This window comes from Hipposideros armiger, unplaced genomic scaffold (genome assembly GCF_001890085.2).
Source record: "Hipposideros armiger isolate ML-2016 unplaced genomic scaffold, ASM189008v1 scaffold_619, whole genome shotgun sequence".
In the NCBI taxonomy this organism is placed as follows: Eukaryota; Metazoa; Chordata; class Mammalia; order Chiroptera; family Hipposideridae; genus Hipposideros; species Hipposideros armiger.
Window position 1 is genome coordinate 1,236,918 of NW_017731969.1, and position 13,025 is coordinate 1,249,942.

General features: G+C 51.2%; 1 protein-coding gene across 4 annotated transcripts in view; it reads right to left on the reverse strand.

Moving 5' to 3' along the window:
• The window catches only part of HIF3A (hypoxia inducible factor 3 subunit alpha), a 28,926-nt gene that overhangs the window by 14,686 nt on the left and 1,215 nt on the right, over positions 1–13,025 (reverse strand). For 2 of the 4 annotated variants that reach the window (XM_019625232.1, XM_019625229.1), the window contains exons 2-8: positions 8,825–9,015; positions 7,546–7,691; positions 5,752–5,836; positions 5,131–5,243; positions 4,433–4,641; positions 2,975–3,081; positions 2,640–2,787 (exon numbers count right to left, since the gene is read on the reverse strand). In XM_019625232.1, coding sequence (XP_019480777.1) covers positions 2,640–2,787; positions 2,975–3,081; positions 4,433–4,641; positions 5,131–5,243; positions 5,752–5,836; positions 7,546–7,691; positions 8,825–9,015 — 999 coding nt within the window. Of the gene's footprint in view, positions 1–2,639; positions 2,788–2,974; positions 3,082–4,432; positions 4,642–5,130; positions 5,244–5,751; positions 5,837–7,545; positions 7,692–8,824; positions 9,016–9,119; positions 9,927–10,756; positions 10,921–13,025 lie in introns of those variants that run through there. The other 2 variants (XM_019625230.1, XM_019625231.1) reach the window with 2 other exon arrangements.

A 13,025-nucleotide genomic window follows, 5' to 3' on the forward strand; every position in this document is an offset into this window, starting at 1 on the left:
ACTTATAAACATATTCATAAAAATGTATTAGTGAAGACTATATATGTAACATTCCTGTGTTACCAAATATGAAGAATTCAAAGGGATATATTTTAATGATAAGGTTTTATTTATGAAGATTCTATTTATAGACATTTTTCATATTCAAGGGAATGGGTTTATAAATATATCTTTCTCATGTCCCCAGTGCCTCCCCTTCCCCCAGTCTCTAGCTGCAGAGACAATCCAAATATTCGCTGAGCAAATTGGCCTTCGAGAGAATCGGTCTGGGGCTGAGGACAAGGCCCTCATTTGCATAATGCTATCCAGGACGGAATGTGGGTGGTCCTCCCACCAGCTCTTGGAGAAGCTGATCCTCCCGCTCTCCCCTCCCCCAAACCCATTCTGGGCTGGAAACATTCCAATTTGGGCTGGACCAAAGCCACCCCATCCCCTTTGAAAAACACAAGCATACACAGTCACACATGTGCACGCACTCGGTACACAGACACAAACAGGAACACTCATACACACCCAAGTGTATACATGGACAGATATGCACACATACATGGGCTGGCAGATATGCATACATGCTACATGGAGTTCACTCATTCATTCATTCAAAACATTTCCTAGACAACCAGTACTGCTTAGTAGTTAGGAGCAAGGTTTCTGCAGCCTGCAGCCTGTGTTCAAATCCCAGGTCTGCCACTTAAGAGCTGTGTGACCTTGAGCATGTGCCTGAACCTCTCTGGACCTCATCTTCCTCTCCTATCAAGAGTGACTAATAATACCTCCCCCCAGGTTGTTATGAGGCTTAAATGAGTTACTATATGTACAATGTGTAGAATTGTGACTGGCAGGTAGTATTTACACTATGTAAATATTTGCTATTATTGTTTATTGAGCAACTACTATCTGCCAGGCACTGTTTTAGGTGCTGGAGAATTAGCCCCGGATAAGTGAGTTATATTTTTATGAAGCAATCAAGCACAGGCTCAAGTGTGGAAGGGAAGGCGGGGAGGGGGGGAACTCTCTACAAAGTAGAAGCACCTGAACACACACCAAATAGTCATATATCCGCACACTATACAGTATGAACACAGCACTAAGGAGGATTAATACCACATGCCCCTCATTTCACTGTTACTAATTAAATTTCTATTATTCTTCACCCATTTGCTGTCAGTGAAACTGAACTCTCCAGGCCTGCTCTTTACTTAGAGAGTAAAAGATTGAAATCTCAGGGCCTGGCCATAAAAAGGCAAATCTTCATAATGAATAAAAGGAGTTTCTAGAAGAGATGGGGGCAGGTCCCCTGTCGTTTTCAGTGACAGTGGAGAGACTTCTAACTTGTCTACAAGTTATTCAAAGATTCTGATTTGAAAAGGTGTTAAAGTAGAAACATTCAAAAGGTAATTGGTCTTGTTTTCTTGTGCACTATGAAGACTTGTATGAATACTCCTGTTATCAACTTCTGTCTTCTAACAGACTCTCTCCTTGATGAAAAAGACCTGGAAAAACCCTAAGGCTTTAGAAATAAATGCCATGTCCTAGAAAGTAATCTTCAAAGAAAAGCTGTAATTCCCTCTCTTATATGATATTCTGCTCTTTGTCACCATGTTGTTATGATGGAAAACTTCTAAGATGCACAATGGGGTCGGGGTGGGGGGAGCCTATGATTTACCACTCCACTTCCATTAGAATGGCTAAAATTCAAGCCAAAAGAGACAAAAAGAGACAATACAAAATACTGTCAAGGATACATCTGGAACCCTCATCCACTGCTGATGGAAAAGCAAAATGGTACAGTCACTTTGCAAGACAGCTGGGTTGTTTCTTCGGAAGTTTAATATACACTGACCATATGACCCATCCATTCCACTCCTGGGTGTTTACTGAAGAGAAATGAAAACATATGGCTTCACAGAGTCCTGGATGAGAATGTTTACAGTAGCTTTTGTCATAATCACCCCAAATAGAAAACAGTCCAAATGTCCTCCAACTGATGAACGGATAATCCAATTGGCGTCCATTCGTATTCAAACCACAGAATACTACTCAGCATTTAAAAGGAACTAGTGATGCACACCACACATAAAATTTAAATTCATGATGTTAAGTAAAAAAAGCCAAACTCAAAGGCTACATACTGTAGGATTCCATGTACATGACATTCTGGAAAAGAAAAGATTCTAGGGTCCGTGGTTGCCAGTGGCTGGGGGTGGGGCAGGGTTCACCACGGGAAAATTTTTTGGGGGTGAGAAAACTATTCTATAGCTTGATTGTGGTAGTGGTTACACAATTCCATGCATTCATCAAAACTCAGAACCATATACCCAAAAGAGGGAATTTTCTAAACGTAAATTATACCTCAATTTTTAAAAAGCAAAAAGTCCCCATAAGTCTGTTAAGAGTTCTTATTTTAACTTGAAGATAGACTCCTTTTAAATTAACAGTACACGCACCCATGACATTTGTGTACACACACAGACGCCTGTGTGTTCAGTCACATGTTTCACATACATGTATGTGTGTACACTCCCTCACACATGTGTGCACAATACAATGCACATGCACACACACACACACACACACAACCTGTCTGCACACATGTAGTCTAGACCCAGGTATAGTCACCCCACCTCCCTCCCACTTACCTGATCAGGAAGTGGACGCAGACGATACTCTCAGACTGGGGGCCCCGGCCCCCTGACACCACTGTGGCCTGGGTCTGTGTCCACAGGTAGCCACCACTCCGAGCCAGGAAGCGGTACCGCCCTGTTACTGCCTGGCCCTTGCTCAGCACTGGAGAGGGGCGTGGGGAGGGGTCAGAGCCTCAGAAGGGGCAAGTGGGGAGAGAAGGCTCTGGGGGTAGGGGGTTAGGTATGACAGGGCCAGGGAAGATAGGGTGCCTTGAAGATCGGGGAGCTGGTATTGCTTGGGGCCACACAGCGCAGGCTCAGGCCCAGGGAAATAGAACCGTAACACGTACGGGTGTGAATGCTCTGGCCGACTGCATCCGAGTCCAGCGCGTGGATGTATTCGTAGGCGGAACAGCCAATTAGGTCATCGGGGCTGTAGCCGGCGATTTCAGCGATCCTGCGGTGGGTGCAGTGGAGCCTGGTCAGTTCAACTGGCTGAGGTGGAGGGTGGGGGAAAGGAAGGGGCAGGGGTACCCAGGGACCAAGCCAGCAAGACAGGCAGACAGGATTGCAACAGAGAGAAAGGGAGAGAGTAAGAAGTAGAAAACGAGGAGTGTGGTAGACTGAATAATGACCCCCGAAGATGCCCTGCCTTAATGCCTGGGTGTGTTAGTTAATTCCTGGAACCTGTGAATATGTGACCTTACACGGCAAAAGGGACTTCGCAGGTGTGATTAAGTTAAGGATCTTCAGTCCGGCAGATTATCCTGGATGATCTGGGTGGGCCGATGTAATCACAGGGGTGTTTATAAGAGGCAGGCAGATCAGAGTCAGAATGGGAGACATGATGGAGGAGGAGGTTGGAGTGATGTGCTTTGAAGACAGAAAGGCCACGGGGAAAACGAATGCCTTCAGAAGTTTGAAAAGGCAAAGAAACAGATTCTTCACTGGAGCCTCCTGAAGGAGCACAGCCCTTGATTTTAGTCCCATGAGACTCACTTCAGACTTCTCGCCTCCAGAAGCCTGAGATAGTGAATTTGTGTTGTTTTGAGCCACTGTGCTTATTGTAGTATGTTATAGCAGCAACAGGAAGGGAACACAAGGGGAGAGAGAAGGTGGGAATGGGAAGAGTGAAGAAAAGAAGAAAAAGAGAACGTGAAAGAAATAGGAGAGGGGAAGAGACAGGAAGAACGAAAATCACAAAAAGACCAGAAAGAATGATTAGAAATAAAAATACTGATGACCAATGATTTTTAAAATATACATTTCTATAGTGCTTTGTACCAGGCAACACACTGAGTGCTCAAAACAACCACTCACAGTAGGTTCTGATATCATTCCGTAGGACAGATGAGGAAAGTGTGGCACAGAGAGGTGAAGTCACTTGGCCAAGGACACACAGCCAAGAATAAACAGCTGTTTGAACCCAGAGTCACCATTCCTAAGTACAACTCCAGGGCGAGAGAAAGAGGGAAGATGTAGAAAAATGAAGGGAGGAAGGAAGGAAGGGAAAGGAGAGCAGAGGAAAGAGAAGGAGAGAGAAAAAGAAAGGGAAGACTAGAGGGAGAATTAATAATGACAGTTTATTGAGTGCTTACTGTGTGTTGGGCACTGTCCTGTTTCACATGAATGGACCCATTTAAGGAAAGTAACAGAAGGAGAAACTAAGAGAAAGACTCAAAGAGAAGGAGGCAGAGAGAGAATCAAAACTAAAAAGACCCACAGAAAATGCAGTGAGTGAACGTGGATAGAAAGGAAGAGGAGTCAGGCCAGCGGGCGGGCAGGTGGGCAGCTGGGCCCCTGCCCACCTCTCGTCGCAGTAGGTGAACTTCATGTCCAGGCTGTGGCGGCTGAGGAAGGCCCCCCGGCCCAGTGGGGGCTCCAGGCTGCCCGGGTGGGGGATGGCTTCACAGATGAGCACCAGGCATTGCAGGGGGGGCTCTAAGTTGGGGCTCCCAGCTGGGGAAGTCTTTACAGGGGGTTTGTAGGCCCTCATGTGTCCAGAGCAGTGGAGCACCTGGTGGGGGAGGGGCGAGGTGGTAATGCACTTGGGCCTGGGGCTACCCATGGGGCCGGGAGGTATGTCTCTGTGGGTCCCTCAGGGAGCTGAGAAGAAGAAATCCCTGAGGACTGCAGACACCCAGCTCAGACAGCTCTGAGAACCCCCAGCCCCCAACTCCACAGAGTCCCAACCTAAGGAGGTTCTGAAGATCTCTAGAGTCTAAGACTCAGGGAGGTCTGAGGACCCCAGATTGCAGCCCCATGGAAACTCTGGGCCCAGAAGACTGGGACCTCCCGCCACCACAGAGATCCAGACTAAGAAAGGATACTAAGACCCCATACACCAACTCCACAGACACCCAACCTCCTAGGTACCTGAAGGACCCACAAGACTCGGCCTGAGAGAGCCCTGGCCCAGGATGTCCCTGGACTCTAAACCACTGCAAGAATTTTAGGGCTCAGGCCCAACCGCAGCAGGCCCTCCTCCAGGCCAGGCCCTGCCCACCTTCCAGGTGGCTGCTTTGAGGTTGAGGGTACGCCCACGGCTGGTGAGGGTGCTCTTCATGCGCAGGGAGAAGCACCGCTCGGTGGGGGCCTCCGGCTTCCTTTTGGACAGGCCTGGGGAGAACCATGGGGGGCAGAGGGAGGTGCAGGTCACCGGGCAGCTTTGGACAGGACCCAGTTCCTTCCAACACTCTGGTTACAAAAGTCTCCCCAGCCTCATCCCCAAAATCGAGACCTGGAACCAGAGAGAGTCCCCCAGGGATAGGGTATGCTCCTTCAGACCGGCCCAGGGCAGGGCCATGTCCCCTCAGATTCCCAGGGCAGGGCCACTGTCCCCACAGACCCCCAGGCAGGGCCCTTGTCCCCACAGACCCCCCCCAGGCAGGGCCGTGTCCCCACAGACCCCCCAGGCAGGGCCGTGTCCCCTCAGATTCCCAGGGCAGGGCCCTTGTCCCCACAGACCCCCCAGGCAGGGCCGTGTCCCCTCAGATTCCCAGGGCAGGGCCACATCCTCCTGTTCCCATTTTTCTCAATCCAGTATTCCAGAGGAAGAAAGGATATACTGAGGGCAGGGTGGAGTCTCAGTTTCTGTAATTTGGGGAGAGGCCTCTAGGGAACTCACTCTGCTGGGGGGTCAGGGCATCCTGAAGCTCCTCTTGGTCAGAGGGGTGGATGAAATCAAAGATACTGTGTCCAATGAGCTCAAGCTGCGAGGGAGGAAAGTGTGGGGTGTCTTGGAGGAAAAGCATTTTACCAGGGCCTCTGACCCGTCTCCTCCTTCCCAGCCTCACCATACAGCCCTGATTCACCAGGCTGGTTTATGTCACCAGTCTCCTTATTCATTTCCTTCCTCCCTCCCTTCCTTCCTTCCTTCCTTCCTCCCTTCCTTCCTTCCTTCCTTCCTGCCTGCCTGCCTGCCTGCCTGCCTGCCTGCCTGCCTTCCTCCACCATACTATTTGCCAGGCCTTCTTGTAGATGGTATGCACACAGCAGTGACCACAAAAACAAAGTCCCTGCCTCTCAGAGCTTACTGGCTAATGGAGGGGGAGATAGCCAATAAATAAAAACAAAACACACACATATATATAAAACAATATATATAATAAGTAGTATGAAGAAAACTAAAGCAGGGTAAGGTGATGAAATGGTGGGATGCTATTTTAGAGGCACTAGTTAGGGACAGTTTCTTGGAGGAAACTAGTAGGTGGTCCTGTGGTTCCTCTGGGGTAGTGTTTTGGAAAGCGGGAACAGCAAGTGCAAAGGCCCTGAGGTGAGTCCCCATTCAAATGCTGCCTGTTAGGCAAGCTAAAGACTCAGCGTCTTGTTTCAGTTCAGGCAATGAGCTTGGTGTTGGCAGGAGGGGACACAGATGAAAGGGGACCCACATAGTTCACAGTCCAGTGGTGATGGCGAATAGAGGAAGAGCGAGAGCTCCCTCCTCTGACAGCACCTCCTGTTGCTGGATTTGAATCCTGGCTCTGCCACTTCCCAGCTTTCAGACCTTGGGACATTCACCTCTCTGAGCCCAAAGAGCTCAAGCTGAAGGAGAAATTGGTACCCGGAGTGGGGTAACAAGGCAGGGAAGAGGAACAGGTGCCAACTTGGAGACCATTTATGTGAACTAGGAAAAAGGATGGTAATTCACGGAGCTTGCTGTAAGGATTAGATGAAATTAGTTCTACTTCCTAAGTGTCTCATTTGTCTTCCCATCATCAGGCCCTTATTCCTATTCCTCTTCTCCCACCCAAGGCCCTGCATCCACCTCCTTGAGCATCTCCCAGCCTCTAGTCTCAGTCTCTCCAATTCTATCTCTGTTCAGCATTGATAGGGATCTTTCTAAAATGTATATCTGATTCTGCCTCTCTGACACAACCTCTCTCTTGCTTAAAATCCTTCCATGGCTCCCCAGTGCCCTGGAGATAAACCTTCAATTTTGGTCCTAAATTATCTAGCCTGTATTGGCTTTTCTAGCCTTTTTTTTTGGTCTCACCTTCTCCCATTGTACTCTGCACCTAGCCAGGATAAATGTCTTTATTTTCCCCAAATGCTGTTTTATCTCACTTCTGGGTCTTTGCATATTCTATTCCCTTAGCCATCTACATTCCTAGTCTTCGCTGGTCCCATCCATTTCTCATACTCTTTGGCTAAATCCTTCTGTTTTAGTTTAGATTTTTTTCACCTCCTGGAAGCCCTCATTGTCTCCAGGCTGGGTCAGGTGGCCCACCCTCGCTGGCCTTGCCCAGCCCCCTAGGCTGCCCCATTCCAGCCCTGACCATTCTGAGTCTCCCTTTCTGGTGACATATCTGTCTCCCTCTGTACTGTGAGGCCTGTAAAGGCAGTCTAAGGTGGTACTGGTCACCTCTGTATCCCAATATCACCTGCATGGACCAGGCACAAAGCAGGCAGCTCCTCTCACCTGACTGAGGCCTAGGTGTTTGCTGACATTCTCCGACAGGTAAGCCATGTCTCCCTCGGCGGTAAGCACCATGACGAAGCCCTCCAGGGCCTTCAGGTAGCAGGCATCCAGTGGTTCACCCCCTGCTCCCACCTGGCTCCACTCCCCTGGTGACCGGGCCAGGTGGTTGGGGCATCTCTAGTCAGCTGTTGGTCCCCCTGGTTATCCCCCCTCTGCCTTCCCTCACTCAGAGGAACGTATAGGTAACCCCCCCCCAGGTGAGAGGGGCACATCCAGTGACTTGGGGGCCCAAGGGAAGGGCAGGGCCACCAAGGATTGGAATTCTCAGGGAGCAAGGCCTCCGAGGGAGACAGAATTCTAAGGAGGTAGGGATGTCTCAAGGGACTAGAACTATTAGGAGGACAGAATTCTAAGGAGGTGGAATTCCCAGAGTGTAAAATTTTAGGGGGCCAGGGCTTAGCAAGAGTCGGAATTCTAAGGGGGCCAAGCCTTGCAGGGGTTCCAAATTCTGGGGGCAGGACCTTCCAGATGGGCAGAATTCTAAAGAAACAGGGATTCCCAGGCAACGGAATTCTAAGGGGGCAGAGCCTCCCAGAGAAGCAAAATTCTATGGGGCCGGGAAGTTTAATGGACAGAGCCTGATGGGGGATGATTCCCACCTGTCCCATAATACAATCTTTTCAGGGTCCTGGGACTTTAAGGTAGGGGTGTGTGTGTGTGTGTGTGTGTGTGTGTGTGTGTGTGTGTGTGTCTCAAAGCCTCCTGCAGAGTGGAATTCTAATTGGGTGGGAGTTCAAAGGCATGGATGGCTACTAAGGGAAACAAAACTAGGGACTTGAAGAGGGGCAGGGGGACTCTTTCAAGTAATTAAAAATTGGGCAGCGAAGCCTCGCAGGGTACGAGGCCTAGCCGACAAAGTCTCCCAGGGGACCAAATCCTAAGGGCTGAGGTGCTTCAGGGAATTTGCGGGCCTCCGATTCCACTGAGTTCTAAGGAGGCGGAACTTCCCAAGGGTGTACTCCAAGGGGCGGGGCCTCACAAATGATAGACGTCTAAAGGGCGGAACTTCTCAAGGAACTGGGCTCCGACTGGCTCAGAACTTGAGGGGGCGGGGTCTCACCGGGACAGTGGATTCCAGGGGTGCTGGGGCTCCACTGGTAAGACATCAGAGGGCGGGGCCTTGTCGGGACTAGGATTCCCGGAGGAGGGGCCTCCCTGGGTTGAAGCTTTCCAAGGGCGGAGCCTCGCCACGGTGGGAATTCCCGGGGACAGGACTCACCTGCGGCACAGAGGCGGTGCATGCGCAGGTAGCTGATGGTCAGGCGCATGATGGAGGCCTTGTCCAGGTGGGCGCTGACCCCGCGCGCGAAGGGCAGAGTGTGCGCCAACTGATACAGCACCTCGGTCTCTTGGCTGCGCCGGCTGCGGGCCGCATCCCGGGACTTCTCCTTGCGCAGCTCGGTGCTCGACCTGCGGGCATGGGCAGCATTCACTGGTGGCGCCTCCGGAAGGGAAAAAGATAGAGGCGGACGGGACAAGCACGTGGGGTGCTGCCACATGGGGCTCGCGCTCACTGTGTGGCCCGGGCGATTTCCCGGAGCACTCTGGGCCTGGAAGGGTTATACTCTGGAGCCGCTCCTAGCCTCTGGTTTTATCTGTCCCCGAGTCAGCCCATGATGCCCTCCTGTGCCTCGCAGGGCTGCTCTGTCCCCTCCCTGACTTATCTGCTGTTTATTCCCTGGCACGGGACGCCTGGGGGACAGGGAGGCCTCCTGCTGGGAGGGGGCTGGTCGAGCTGGCCCGGTGCCAGGGAAGGAAAGGAGCATGAAGAAGATGCCTGCGGCCTCCCAGGCCCCCTGCCCTACAGCCTCCTGGCCTTCCCCTTCCTCAGCTGAGCTGAGTCCTCGGAATCTTGGAGCACAGATCTCAAAGTCCAACGACCACCAACAGGGGCCCCACCGGGGTGACACAGCAAACCAACCCCAGGGTTCTGTCCAGCCAACAGCTAACCAACCACTCACCCTTGCCCTTTAATCTACTTCAAATGCCTGAATTCTGCAAGTTGGGGTGAGAATAGGATGAGTATCGTTCTTTTCAGAAATATCTGCCACTTACCCAGCTTTTACTGTGACATGTGTCAGTCCCTGTGCCATGTGTGTAACTTACATTAACCCATTTAGAGCTTAGTCGACACTAGAAGAAAGGTAATTATCCCTATTGAATAAACCAGGAAACGCGAGCACAGAGAGGTGCAGTGTTTGCCCATAAGAAGTGAAGCCCGGATTTGAACTCTTCAATTTTCCCTGTCTCTTTGGCTCTGGGTTTATATCCAGGCTTTAGTGTTTCTCCCTGTTTCTTACACTTTCTTAAAAGTCAAGATCCAGGTCTGTCTGACTCCAAACTCTATAGCTCTATAGTTGGTTTTTTTTTTTTATTTTTATTATAGAGTGTACTACACATAGCATATATAATCTTATCTATAATATTGATAAAACCATTAATAATAAGCAGTATACTTTGCTAAGCACTGTACTAAGTAGTCTGCCTGTGTGTACTTATTCAATCCCAGGATAGCTCTAGGCAGGAGGCACTTTAAACCTCCATTTCACAAAGGGGAAACCGAGCCTCTGAAAAGTGAAGTCCTTGCTCAAGAAGTCACAAAGTCAGTAACTGACAGAGCTGGGATTTGAACTCAGGCATTGAGGTTCCAAAGCCTTCATGTTTCTAATTCCTCCCTTGTGACCCACCCCAGGGAAGCAGGACTCTTGAGGGGGGAGGCTGTCCCTTTCTAGAAATCAGAGGCCACTTCTGGGGGTGGCATCAGCCTAACTTCCAAGCAGGAGACCTGTAGCCCCACCCACAGACACGATGAAGAGAGGGGAGGGTACTGTCCCGTGTGCCTGAAGAGGGAAAAACTTCTCAGTGCAACTGGGAGGCACAGAAAGGGGCAGGCTGGGTGGAGGGGTGGAGGGAGCAAGCAATCACCCCCATCCCCTCCCTCCTGGCTGATGGGGGGGGCGGGGTGGGGGGCAAGGGCCTCCAGTCCTGCTCTGCCCAGAGGACATTCCGTCCTGTCCTGTTCTGGTTCTGTTCCAGCCCTGTTTGTCTTCCTGCCCAGAGGGTGGGGGTGGGTGGGCCTCACTGAGCTGGGGGCCCCCAGGCAGAGGGAACGGGGAGTGGGAACAGGAACAGGGGTGGGGCCGGTCCCCACCTCCCAGGCAGCTGAGCTCTGTAATCTTCTCTGTGGCAGACTTCTCCCTCCATAGAAGGAGCCAGCTGGTGGCTGCAGTGGACCCTCCTTCCAGCTCCCAGTCTGTTCTCTGACAGGAAGTGTGGGCCTCTCGCTGGCTTCACACAAATGTCTGGGTTTCTGGCCTTTCTCATTAAACAGATTGGGGGTTAGTTCCTCTGGTTCAGGGTTCCAATCTTGACTCAGTTACTAATTAGCTGTGCGACTTTGGGCAAGTTGCACAGCGTACCTGAGCATAACAACACCAACCCCACGGGGTTATTTCAAAGATTAAATGAGTTAATATATGTCAAGGGCTTAGAAGTGGGCCTGGCAATTGGTTACTGTTCTGTAAAGGTTACATTTTTCTTTCTTTCGTTTTTTTTTAAAATTTTTTATTTTTTATTATTCCCCCTTTGTCCACATCAGGGATGGAAGGCTTAGGAACCTTTTGGGTACTGGAGAAACTGGGGGCTTTGGTGGTAACTTCGTGGTGTGGTGTGTGTACAATTACATACATTGTAATTGTGTGTACAATTACATACATGACTTTTACACAAGTACCGTGGGAAGAAGACTAAATACTAGTGATAGTAATAATAATAACAGCCTTGGTGTATTGAACGCTCATGGAGCTAGTGACCCCATTAAACGCTTTCAACGACCCCGAGAAGCAGCCAAAGTGACCTCCCAGTTACAGTGGCACCAGCGGCCCAGGGAACTCAGCTGCTAATCCCAGGCCCTCCACTAAAGCCCAACTATGCTCACGATGTCTGTTAGTCTGACCATGTACCTACCAGTGTTTTCCCCATTTTCCTGACAAGGAAGCAGGCCCAGGGAGGTGATGGAACTTGCCTGAGGCCACACAGCTTTTAGCAGTAGCACCAAGTTAAAAACCAGGTTTGTCTACTTCTGCCCAGAACTCTGTCTGACTTAAACACAATTTACTGCATACCGGTGGGGTGTCCTGCCCAAAGATTTGTTTCCTCACTGCTCATCTTGAGGTGGTGTGGGAGAGGGGACGCATGACCCCTATTTTTCCAGGATATGAAACTGAGGCTCAGAGAGGCAGTCACTGGCACCTGGCCACACAGGAAGCCGGTAAGCTGGGATTTGAACCCCAACTTTAGGGGCCTATGTTCTTGAATGCCATGCCTTGGCCGGTGTGCCCACCCAAGGGGCTTCTACCTTGCCCCTCCTTTGCCCGGTGGCCTCAGTCCCTTCCCTGTGTCCCACCCCTGCTGCCTCCGGATTTCCCCAGCTGGACAGTCTTTCCAGCTGGCCCCATGCCCAACCCTGGTCCAGCCCCCTGGCACTCTGCCCAGCTCGGGACGTGCAGCTGGAACCCTGCCACCCTTCGTCTGTGTTCCAGCAGAGAACAGGGGGTGGGGCCCGGGCCTGGAGGCCCCAGGGTGAGGCCTGAAAATGGGGACTGGAGCCTAGTGCACCCCCAACCAGGAGAGGGAGAAGCCCACTTCTTCCCTGTCCTGAACGATTGGCTACTTATGAGCAAAGGCCAGGAGAAAGTGGGGAGACCCTAGCCCACACTCAGGACTACTCTGAGCATCTCTTCTGACACTCAGCTGGGTATTGAGAGTCTTGCAAAAAGTGTAGAAGATTTTTGGGAGGCTTAGATACAGTATCAGGGCAGAGACCCCTCTTGGTACCGCCTGAGGTGGCCTGAGAGGCCAGAGGCAGGGTTTAGATTTGAGAAGGGATTTGGAGTGGGGGTTGGGGGGAGTCTCTCTGCTCCCCGACTCACTTATTCCAAAGGACATGGTAATCCAGTGGGGTGCCTATACCAAAAGTCCTATCTTCTTTAGGAACCCTCTAACCTGGGGGTCACCTAGGGCAGTGTGCCCATCAGGAACTTCCTAAGAATATCCCTGACTGGGGTAGGATAGCAGAAAGCCCAAGCTGGAAGAAAGGAAAGAGGTGAGGAAGTATGGGGGGCCCAGTCACCATCGCCCAGGCCCCTTTGGCCCATGTGCCATCCTAGGGGTGCAGAAGGGGATGGAGCATGGCTGGGATCTGGGTGTGAGTTATGAGTGGGTGGTGTGCAGTGCTAGGATGACATCACAGGAAAGGGCTGGCCTTGGGTGGGGGGTGGGGAGCACTGCAGCTCAGCCAAGAGGGGCCCCCACCCTGCCAGGAGGGGGCGCTGGGAGGGGTTGGACTAGGGCTGGCCCAGAAGGGATGGGATGGAGTTCCCTGGCAGGCTTAGAGCCAGAGACTAGAATAGAATTGGGGG